General features: G+C 39.3%; 1 protein-coding gene across 2 annotated transcripts; it reads right to left on the bottom strand.

Annotated features, from left to right (window-relative positions):
- Positions 1 to 1,554: 1,554 nt before the first annotated feature.
- LOC117305015 (transmembrane protein 183-like) lies at positions 1,555 to 10,169 on the bottom strand. Of its 2 annotated transcripts, XM_033789701.1 has the most exons (6): positions 10,060 to 10,169; positions 8,587 to 8,807; positions 7,140 to 7,232; positions 4,599 to 4,754; positions 3,884 to 4,052; positions 1,555 to 2,404 (listed from the first exon to the last, which is right to left on the bottom strand). In XM_033789701.1, exons 2-6 carry the CDS (start codon positions 8,747 to 8,749, stop codon positions 1,783 to 1,785), a joined length of 1,203 nt encoding a protein of 400 aa, XP_033645592.1. In that variant the 5' UTR covers positions 8,750 to 8,807; positions 10,060 to 10,169; the 3' UTR covers positions 1,555 to 1,782. The 2 variants fall into 2 exon arrangements, with proteins under 2 accessions (XP_033645592.1, XP_033645593.1); XM_033789702.1 differs by lacking the exon at positions 7,140 to 7,232.
- Positions 10,170 to 11,873: the final 1,704 nt, after the last annotated feature.

Here is an 11,873-nt window from a genome sequence, read left to right on the forward strand (position 1 = left end):
AAAAGTAAAGCATTTCATGAAATAATATTTCAAGAGAAGTCTTTCACCATTACCTTCTTCAAACCCTGTAAGTTATTAGTAAATCTTTGAACTTTAATTTTTTTTCTGTACCGAAAGTGGCTTTAATGTCACACTAGATGATACACCTGTTCTGCTGCCCCTTTACGGCAAAATAATTATAAGTAAAAGATCCTAACCTTTAAGTTACATTTTTTCTAGTAACTTTTAATAGTAAATATCAAACAAAACAAACACACGACAAGTTACAATTCCTCTTCAAAAAAGGACATTTAATTTTTATAAAAATAAGTCCAACTGCAATCTTTAAAATTTATACTACACGGAGTAAAGTGTAGCTACACTTAAAGGCAGTGGACACTATTGGTAATTACTCAAAATAATAATCATCACAAAACCTTTCTTTATTACCAGTAATAGGGAGAGGTTGATAGTATAAAACATTGTGAGAAACAGCTCCCTCTGAAGTGAAGTAGTTTTCAAGAAAGAAGTAATTTTCCACGAATTTGATTTCGAGACCTCAAGTTTAGAACTTGAGGTCTCGAAATCAAGCACCAGAAAGCACACAACTTCGTGTGACAAGGGTGTTTTTTTCTTTCATTGTTATCTCGCAACTTCTACAACCGATTGAGCTCAAATGTTCACAGGTTTGTTATTTTATGCATATGTTGAGATACACCAAGTGAGAAGACTGGTCTTTGACAATTACCAATAGTGTCCACGGTCTTTAATATCTATTTGAATATTTTAATTGCATCTTGAGTAAATTTACATACAGTTTTTTGTTGAAGACTAAAAATTAAATTTTATCTTCTATGTATATTATTAATCAGGACCTGATGGGGTACCTTTTTGAAGTTGATTTGTCATATTGATTGAGATTTGGCTTGAATTTGAGGTTTGATGGAATAAAAAAATGCTAAAATGCGCCCCAAAATAACATTTATTATTTATTAGCATTATTTTATATCAAATATATTATTATCATGTTATTATTATCTTGTTGAAAAAACAAGCCTGATATAAACAGAGATATGAAGGCAATTGTCTCCTGTTGCCCAGATTTTTGCCTTGGTGCCCCTGAAAAATGTTCCTCTATAGAAATTGACAACTTCCTTATAGAGTTGCCCTTTTCTGGATAACAGCATGGCAATATGAACACAATGTCAAACTTTCATTAAGCTATTAAAGCTCAAAAGCGGTCAAGCGCAACAAAATTGTTAAAATAAAAGGTGTTACCATGGTTACCATCCAAAATACTATATTACAACATGTATTGTCTTTAACTGGTTTCCTGCAATTTTTTGCTTAATAGTATTGATGACCAGGGCCCAATTTCATAGAGCTGCTTAAGCACACAATTTTGCTTAAGCAAAACAAAACTTGCTTAGTAATATCAGATTCCCGGCCAAGACCCACTCAATTGTTATGCTAACTTAACAACAGCTAAATACCAGTCACAAGCAATGTATATGGCATGACATTTTTGCCATTAACATGTGAAAAATAAGCGAACTATTTTCGTGCTTAAGCAAATTTTTTGCTTAAGCAGCTCTATGAAATTGGGCCCAGTTCTTATATAGTGCTTTTCACACCCAAAGGGCATCTCTAAGCGCTACCAACATTAATGACAGTAAATTGTTCAGCATATGTTTTTCAGCTTTTGAGGAAGCTGGCCTAGGCTCCTATTGTCAGACTATTAACTATTTTGTTTACAAAGTTTCGTAAACTGTGGGTCATAGTGATAGGGCATAGGTCAGGAGGTCAATTGTTAGCGTTCCACATGTTCAACGTCCCATTTGAATGACCTCCGCTCTCCGATTCCAATCTGAAGTTATCGTTGAACAGCGGATGCCACCAGGGGTAAACGCGAGCGCAAAGCACGGGATCAAGAATCAAGATCGTTCGGTCGGCTCTCTTGGTGTGACGCACCATCGGCTCCTGAAATTCCAGCTTTAACTTGTTGTACATCATTCCGTAGCTGACGCTGAACGATGCGTTCACTAACTCCTTCCCCATGATCCGTTCGGGCTCCAAACGATGGCAAGTCTTACACATGATTTTCAAGATCCATTGATCACGATTAGGGTTCACAAAAATCTCTCGCTCACAATCAGAAATCTGACACGTGCGACTCGTTTCCTGAAACTTCAAGTAGTAGACGTAGTTCGAGCCCTTGCGTCGACTGACGTGGTACATGAAAATGAGCCCCGACATGTTCTCCACCGCTTCGTTGGTGTTTCTCCGCGCGGTGTTGCGGTGGGCGAAAGGCGGGTAGATGAACTGGAGAGAGCGTATAACGAGGGTGCGCAGACCAAACGTTCGCTGGATGCTGGTGTAGTGAAGCTCCTTGGGGAGACTCTTTGCTGCTTCGGGACTCCAGTACCTAGAAAAACAGGAGAGACAATACAAAACTTACCAAGATCTATCATTCTTGTTATAGTTAATTTTATTAGATTACACAAAAGGCGTCATTAGCCATTTTTGAGATTATATGTTGGACACATAGAGGGCGCACTGGTGATACTGCTTGCACAAACGCGACGGGACCGGAAGAAAACACGCGCGCCGATTTGTACGCGCGTTGCACATGAAGTACACATTGGAGTTTGTGTTTATTTAAAACGCTATGCGATAAACACACGCTGTGCGATGTTCTTTTTGAAAATGGCCGCATGCTCACATGTCGGGCCATGTATAAAGGCCAGTGCGCCCTCTAGATCTTAATAACTCTTTGGTTGCATATTGTAGAAGTGCATTGCTTGGTTTAGATGTAAACAGCAAACCGCAAAAACTGTACACGCTTGTAATGAACGAACGCTAGCGGGCGCTCTGTTTCTCTGATTTCCGGATCTCACCATGTCCTGTGCTCACCAAGGTCTAGGACATTTGCAAATTGAAGGCGTGGCCAGACTATGCAAATGACTCGATTATTCATATCACGTGACGGGTTGAAGATGACTATTCAAACTAGACCGAGTCAAAGGTCAATGTGATCGGCGCGCTATTTTTAATAATCTTTGCTCAAAGAGTAATTCCGTGGTCATTATAGGCCTATTAAAAGGAAAACAGTGAAATTTTAAGTATAGACTACCTATTCAGATTATGGATACGTGACGATTTGAAATCGTAAATAATGGTCAAAAATCGAACGTAAGATTAGCATTCAGAGAGTCCGTGTAACGGACGCTTGTATGGCCCCACGGCGTGGAGCAATCGGAACGTGAAATAAGCCTTGTGGAAAATCACGTACCGCCCATGCCGTGTCTAGCAAAAGTCATGCAATGCATTTACACTGCATGCACAACACTGATGAATTATTCATGAGCCAACTGCAACGCAGCCTCTGATTGGCTCCACCGGAAAGTCGGGGGAGATTTGCCGAAAAACAATAAAAAAGTTAAGACCCGTCGTTGCAAATGTCCTAGACCTTGGTGAGCACAGGAAATCAGAGAAACAGAGCGCCCGCTAGCGTTCGTTCATTACAAGCGTGTACAGTTTTTGCCGTGCATAATCGGAACGTTGGTTGTGTGTGACCACGCAACACCAATGGTCTAGGAACCTAGACTACCCAGGGAGCTGAGAAAGATTAAAGAAATGTTATTGGCCCAATGACCTGCAGCCGATTTCACGAAACACTAGGATTAATCCTAACTCGAGTTAGGACGAGTGATCCCTCCTAACTTGGGATAGGTTCAATGCGTCCTATTATTTGGATACGGAAGTGAACTCGTCCTAAGTCCTAAGATTAATCCTAAAGTTAGGAAGAGTTTGGTGAAATTGACGGCAGGGCACTAACGTAAAGTGCATTGAGACAGTTATTGCGAAATGCGCTAGAAGAAGGTGGAGTTATTTTCGGACTGACCTGAAATACAGCTTTCTCCAGAACCCTGCAGTGTTTGTCAAGGCGTACGTGTCACGGCAGAGACATGCAAAGGTTGAGATGTCTTCAGGGTAGATAAAGGCGGACACAAGGTACCAGATAACCGTTGGGTAAGCGTTGGCACTTGAAGAGTGACCTCCTGTAACTTGCTCTGCAGCAAATAAAGAGAGAGAGAGAGGGAGATGATGGACCGTTCAGATCTCTTGCATTCTAGAGCATGGCCTACCTTCATGGCTCTGCTGTGCTGCCGAATTCTGCGCTTAAAGGCAGTGGACACTATTGGTAACAACTCAAAATAATTTTCAGCATCAAAACTTACTTGGTAACAAGAAACGGCTCCCTCTCAAGTAACGTAATATTTGAGAAAGAGGTGATTTGTCACTGAAATAATAAAAGACTTCAGGCCTGAAGCCTTTCTTTAGGAATCTAAAAGCAAACAAATTTGTGCAAAGTTTGTTTTCTTTCTTTTTATTCTTCATTTTGTTCTTCATCTTTGATGACCGATTGAGTCCAAATTTCTACAGATTTGTTATTTTCTACATACTGGGAACAGTACTGGTTGGGATACACAAAGTGAAAATACTGGTCTATGACAACTACCAAAGGTGTCCAGTGTCTTAACCACAGTGATGAGACGCCAGTTAGCATCTTAAACTTTAGATGAATCTCAAGACTAAACATGACTGCCTCTACTTACCGACTGGCACCCTTTCTGTTGTGTCTTCCTTCTCTACCATCTCAGTTAGCTCGACAACCTCGTCATCATCAGAGAACTCTCTGTCAAACCAGTCGTCAATCACATCATCTTGCGAGGTGTTCTTCAAGATTTCACTAGTGCTGTCGACGAGTTTGACTTTAAAACAAACAAAGATGGTTACGTTGAAATGTGTCACTTGACAACGCATGTAATGGCTTTAAAAAAAAATTATAATGCAAGTTTGCCAAGAACAAGGCTAAAAGCCACCCTTGAAGAACTCTCAAACCAGTCATCAATCACATAATCTTGCGAGTTGTCCTTCAAGAATTCACTTGTGCTGTCGACGAGTTTGACTTAAAAACAAACAAAAAACGGTTTATAAATTGAAATGTGTCATTTCACAATGCATGTACATGTACTTGGGGTTTTGTTTGTTTGTTTTCTCATAATACAAATTTGCCCCAAACGAGGCAAAAAGCCACGCTTGAAGAGCTCTCTCTCAAAGTCATCAATCACATCATCTTGCGAGTTGTCCTTTAAGATTTCACTCGTGCTGTCGACGAGTTTGACTTTAAAAGAAAACAAAGATTGAAATGTGTCACTTCACAATGCATGTAATTGGTTTTTGTTTTTGTTGTTTATATTGTTTGCCCCAAGCAAGGCTAAAAGCCACCCTTGAAGAACTCTCTCTCAAACCAGTTGTCAATCACTTCGTCTTGTGAAGTATCCTTCACAAATAATAATAATATTTAAAATTTATATTGCGCCCCTTACATACAAAATGATCAGAGGCGCAGAACACTTGTTAAAAAGTAAAGAGTGGAAGAAAAAGACAAAGAAAAAAGACTGGTCACCAGGCCAGTGCCCAAACAAAAGTATGGGGATACGTCTGTCCCGCCAACAGAGAACTAATTAATTATTTATTACATGGGCCTATATCTCTGCTGGCATCGGTAATGTTTTGACCTTTTCAGGAGACAGACGCCTCCAACCCTAACTATGCTAAAATTCTAAACTAACTGGCAAGGTGACCATAGAAGAAGACATGTTTTCACTCGTGCTGTCGACGAGTGTGACTTTAAACCGAAAGCGGTTACATTGAAATGTGCCCCTTCACAGGCCTGGGGTTGATTTCACCTAACTCTTCATAAACTCTTAGGATTAATCTTAGGACTTAGGAAGGATTAAGTTCCTTAAACATAGCAGTTAGGACCGTCGGACCCATCCTAAATTAGGACGAGTCTCGTTTTAACTCAAGATTTTTGTGAAAGTGTGGGTGAAAGCGGATGCTGGGGTGGGTTTCACAAAGAGTTGGGACTAGTCCCATCTTGAGTGAAGACTAGATAATATCTTTTTTTTAATTTTTTTTAATTTTTTATTTGTCATCTTCAGAACTAATTTTTATAAGTGCTGATTTGCAATGTTCCAAAATAGCAGTTGCAATGAAAATTTCAGTGATGAAAGGTATTAGTGCAATGATCATTGCAAAACAAGGATGTCATTATGACATCATCAGAAGTCACATGACGTCATTTTAAAGGTGTTGTGTTTTAAATGTTTGAAAATTTATCACAAATCAACCAGAAGAGACCGTAGGTTTCTGTTTGCGGGATTGGGGAGGGATAAATTAGGTCATCATTTTTTTTCGTGTGCGTGACCTCACATGACCTCTACTTCCGGTCGCAACAGGAAGTGCCCCTTTAATTCAAAAGTGGCAAAAGGTATGAAGTTGCTTTCAACGATGTTAGTGCCTGGCAAGGGTGGGCAGTTAACAAAAAATATCTATGACGTCACAAAGTGCAACCGCGCCCTCTAGCGAATATGTCTATTTTTTTATTATTTTTTTTGTATGCAAGTTTGCCCCAAACAAGGCTGACTCTTTGTAAAGGGGGGCTACAAGAAAAGAACAAAAATAAAGATGAAAATAACTTTGACCCGTTGAAGGTCGAAATAGAGTGTATGTAGTGAGAAAGGCTGTTCCAAAGACGAGGGGCAGCAGTACTGAAAGATCCGTCTCCCCAGGAGCGATAAGATCTCAGTTCAGTCAGAAGATATTGACTTGCTGAGCGAAGACCAGCTCGACTGGAGTTGTTAGGCTTAATGAGTTTCAATTATTATGATAAATGTGCCGTTCGAATTTTATGTATTGAGCGGTAGGTTAAGATCATGAGTTGGTTAAACAATTTATAATTTTAATGGTAGCCATTGAAGATTACTTACTTGGTAACGAGCAATGGGGGATAAAAACATTGTGAGAAACAGCTCCCTCTGAAGTGACAAAGTTTTAGATAAAGAAGTAATTTTCCAAGAATTTGATTAAGAGACCACAGATTTAGAATTTGAGGCCTCAAAATCAAGCATCTGAAGGCACACAACACCGACTGGCAAGGGTGTTTTTTCTTTCATAGTTATTGCGCAACTTCGACGACCAATTGAGATAAATTTTCACAGGTTTGTTTTTTTATGCATATGTTGAGATACACCATGTGAGAAAACTGGTCTGTGACAACTACCAATAGTGTCCACTGCCTTTAAACTTACTTTCTTTACGGATAGACATTGTAGCAGCTTTACTGGTCCTCTTGCTTAAAGCACGGCAGCTGGCATTATCAGCGAATGCTTGAAGAGTTACATCTGGGAAGAGAACAGTTAAATAATAATTCTAGTAGATATAAACAGGAGATAAAAAACGTATGGGTAGTCAAAGTTGGGACGAGTAACTCTTCGTAACTTGAGATAAGACAATAGTCTTAAAGACAGTGTACACTATTGGTAATTGTCAAAGACTAGTCTTCTCAGTTGGTGTATCTCAACATATGCATAAAATAACAAACCTGTGCAAACTTGAGCTCAATTGGTCGTCGAAGTTGCGAGATAATAATGAAAGAAAAAACATCCTTGTCACACGAAGTTGTGTGCTTTCTGATGCTTGATTTCGAGACCTCAAATACTACTAAACTTGAGGTCTCAAAATCAAATTCGTGGAAAATTACTTCTTTCTCGAACACTACCTCACTTCAGAGGGAGCTGTTTCTCACAATGTTTTATACTATCAACCTCTCCCCATTACTCGTAATAAAGAAAGGTTTTATGATGATAATTATTTTGAGTAATTACCAATAGTGTCCACTGCCTTTAACTCTTTGTGAAATCTACCCAAGAAGAACATATGCCACTATTTTTTAAGCTCCTTGACTAACCTATTTTTGGCAAACAGCTTAAACAATCCAGAGGACTTAGCATTATTTTAATTTCCAGTGAAAAAGTTTTTCCCAACTTGGAAAACGGTACCCCCCTGCAGTTGGGTCTTTCAAAAACACATTGCCTTGGAAACGGCAAGGTGGAAAATCGTTTGAGAATGTTTATGAACTGAATAATTTATGGCAAGCAAGGTGTTTTATAGGTAGATTACATACATATAGGCTACACTGCTGTCAAAATGGCCAACTTTAGTTCGCAAAGTATTAAAGAAACACCACGCGACTTCCGAGGCATACTTGTGTGGATCATAGCTTTCTACTAACGTCTTTCTAATAGTGCATTTTATAACACTATACAAACACTTATCATAGACCAACTTGCTCGATCAAAGGCAATGCGTCTCTTTAAGTTAAAGACATTTGACACGTTGGGTAGGCCTAATTGTCAAAGACCAGTCTTCTCACATAATAACAAACCTGTGAAAAATTGAGCTCAATTGGTTGTCAAAGTTGCAAATAACATTGAAAGAAAATACACCCTTGTCACACCAAGTTGGCATTCAGATGCTTGATTTTGAGACCTCAAAATCTGCTTCTGAGGTCTCAAAATCAAATTCATGGACAATTACTTCTTTCTCAAAAGCTATACCTCACTTTATAAGAGGGAACCGTTCAACCTCTCCCCATTACTCACTCAAGTAAGGTTTTATGCTAATAATTATTTTGAGCAATTTAAAATTACCAATAGTGTACAGTGTCTTTAAGCTGAGGGAGTATTAACCAAGTACCTTGAGCTTGTACAAACTTTGAGGAGACACCACTGGCACTATTCCGCCCCTTTTCTTTCTGCCAGCCTCCTCTGCTCTTCTCCTTGTTCTCGACGTGAAAGTGATCAATGCCTCTTGATTTCGTTGATCTCTTTCCCCGCTGCTTTCCACTGTTGAGTGGCATCCTGGGGGAGCCTTTAGCATAGGTTGAACATGCATTTGACAGGATGGACTCTTTTATCCTTTTCAATCACAGAAAAAAAGTGTTTAAATGAATGTAGTGCGCGATTATAAATGATCTAAAGAGTAATGGATTTTGTTCCATTATAAACCCCATCTTGATACAGATTCCATGTATCAAAAATACACAAGGGATGGGAATGCAATGGCCATAGATGGCGGACCTTAGTTGGCACCATAGACATAGAACCCGGAGAACGCTGAGCTCGGCCACCCTCTGTGTCGTCTGTGGACGCGGCAGATAAATACCGCGCAATACGCGCGTATGGGAAAATTATCATTTTGTGACACGCGCGTATGGCAAAATGGCAAGATGTCAGGGCACATAGACCGTTTCTAGTGTTTTCATTGGTCAATGATGATGTCATTGTATGGCAAAATTGCATTCCAAAATATTTTGCCATATTCGACGCGCTACGCAAATGGCGTAAAGCGCGTCCATAAAAATGGTCTCACAAAGAAACCGCACACACAATGAGACACTCAGCGTTCTCCGGGTTCTATTTCTATGGTTAGCACCAACTGTCACCTCACAATGGTATTAAACTAACAATAAAAATAGTGAGTAACCCTCCGGCCTGGCGGCCGTCGGGAGGAGGGTTACGTTTTATCGCAACTAAGTTACTAACACCGCGGTAGCAAATGACCCATCCCATTTACCTACCCATAATAACGCATTGCAGTTCTGCATCGCGATAAAGTTAAACCTTATAAGTTATTTATCTGTTTATGCCGGTACCGATGTATGGTCATGGTGTCATAAATCATTATGTATGTTAACTAAATATAAATTGTTAAAAAAAAAAAATTAAAAGTGGTTTAGGCCTAGGCCTACTTGTATTATTTTTTTCTTTGAAGTATTATTTAGGAAAAGTTTCCGTATGGCGCCACCACGTTTTCATTCGATATGAAATAATAATAGTATCTAATTTACCTCAACTCAATGATATATCCCTTTTTGTAAAAATGAGTGAAAAAGTGGTGGCGCCATACGGAAAGTTATCCATTATTTATATCAACCATGGGAGGAATATCAAATTCATTCAGTTTAGGAATAAAATATGATCCAATCCAAAGTAGTCACACTCACACAGAGTGTAGTGTGTGTACAAGGACACACCACTGAGTACTGACACTGACAGTGCAGCGAGATTGAGAAGTCAGTGTAGGTATGGAATGGTTACACTACTGTAATAGTTTTGCAAGACTGGCCGGGTGAGATCTAACTTGCAATTATTGATTAATCTTACTTACCTTCACTATGTTTGCCAACTGACAGAACAGAGTGCAAAATTGGTGGTTTAGGAAGCTTGAAGTGGCTCGTTTGTTGTGCAATCGTGTCGAGACTGACGAAGGATGAAGGATATTGCTCAGCAAACTGTCAACAATGTTAGAGCGCCCTCTGTTGGTCACACTCTACTACTGAAAAGGCGATACTAGACTTGTCCCCAGTCCTTACCTGACAGAACGTAGGCCTTTTTGCGAATCGATCTCTTAGAAAATAACTATATCAACTGCGAAAAGGCTTACTTTGGTATCAAAGTGTGACGTGTTTAGGTTGCACTACGAAATTGCCGTAGTAGTGTTTTTCATGGGGATTTGTTGAAAAACAGAATCAGGACATTTTTGAGGATGGCAATCTTAAGTGCAGAAAAAATTGCGTCCAGGCTAGGACCTTCTCGACTGATCCCCTGTCTTATCGATGTGTGACGCCGTTTGGGCTTTAGGGGGTCGTGCTTGATGGGGTGCCGCATGAGCCTCGACAAGGCTATTTATCATATGTATCTGCTTCTTTGAAACCACTGTACCCCTCTGGCTGGTGTTTAAAACTTATGTTCAACAGTCTACAGCTTTGTGCAATTAACTGAAACTTAAAATATCAACATAAACCACAAGAGAAACTGACTGAGTAAATTAATTGGGTAATGATTTTGAGGGTTGAACAAAGAATTGACAAGAATGGGATGTGAACCAACGACCTCCGGATTGAAACGTGTTGGCGCTCTACCAACTGAGCTATCCAGCCCTATTTTGAAGGTCTCCATTTTTGTCAATATCTTTGTTCGGGGATGTTCAACAATGTTAGAGCGCCCTCTGTTGGTCACACTCTACACCCAGAAGCCATACAACCGGGTCACACCCAAAATACGAAACAACCTGGAAAGAGGCAGCCAAGGGACCACCTTAAAGGCAGTGGACACTATTGGTAATTGTCATAGTCTGGCCTTCACAGTTGGTGTATCTCAACATATGCATAAAATAACAAACCTGTGAAAGTTTGAGCTCAATCGGTCATCAAACTTGCGAGATAATAATGAAAGAAAAGAACACCCTTGTCACACGAAGTTGTGTACGTTTAGATGGTTGATTTCGAGACCTCAAGTTCTAACTCTGAGGTCTCGAAATCAAATTCGAACAAAGTTACTTCTTTCTCGAAAACTATGGCACTTCAGAGGGAGCCGTTTCTCACAATGTTTTATACCATCAACCTCTCCCCATTACTCGTCACCAAGAAAGGTTTTATGCTAACAGTTACTTTGAGTAATTACCAATAGTGTCCACTGCTTTTAAGGGGATGCGACTTTTTGAAACTTAAATAATCTGACCTAAAAATTGGGACCCAAAGTTTTGCTTCCTCACACCACAAAAAACAGTAATGACAACAAATTAAAAGTTTTTTTTTTCATTGCTCATTTTTATTTAGGCTACTTGGTTACTGAGACGATGTAAAGTACACCTAAGAAAACTCTACAAAGTTTTAAAAAAATTCAGTCCACTTTGGTTTATCCTTCAGTATCACTTTTTTTAAAGAAAAACTCAAAGTTGTGAAATCTTTTGAACCTTGTAAAGTAGGCATTACTTAAATCTTGAACAAAACAGTTTAGAAGCTGTGGAAGACAAAATTACTATAGGCATGCGGAGGATTTGTCTTTTTAAACCGCTAAGCTCGAGTGTTCTACAATTATAACTATCGTCTTTTAGTTATGATTATTGTTATAATGAAATCAACCGAATGCGAAGAATAATCGATTTAAAACACATGATACTTGTCTGATGAATCACTATAC

Source organism: Asterias rubens, chromosome 22 (assembly GCF_902459465.1).
Source record: "Asterias rubens chromosome 22, eAstRub1.3, whole genome shotgun sequence".
NCBI classification, from domain to species: Eukaryota; Metazoa; Echinodermata; class Asteroidea; order Forcipulatida; family Asteriidae; genus Asterias; species Asterias rubens.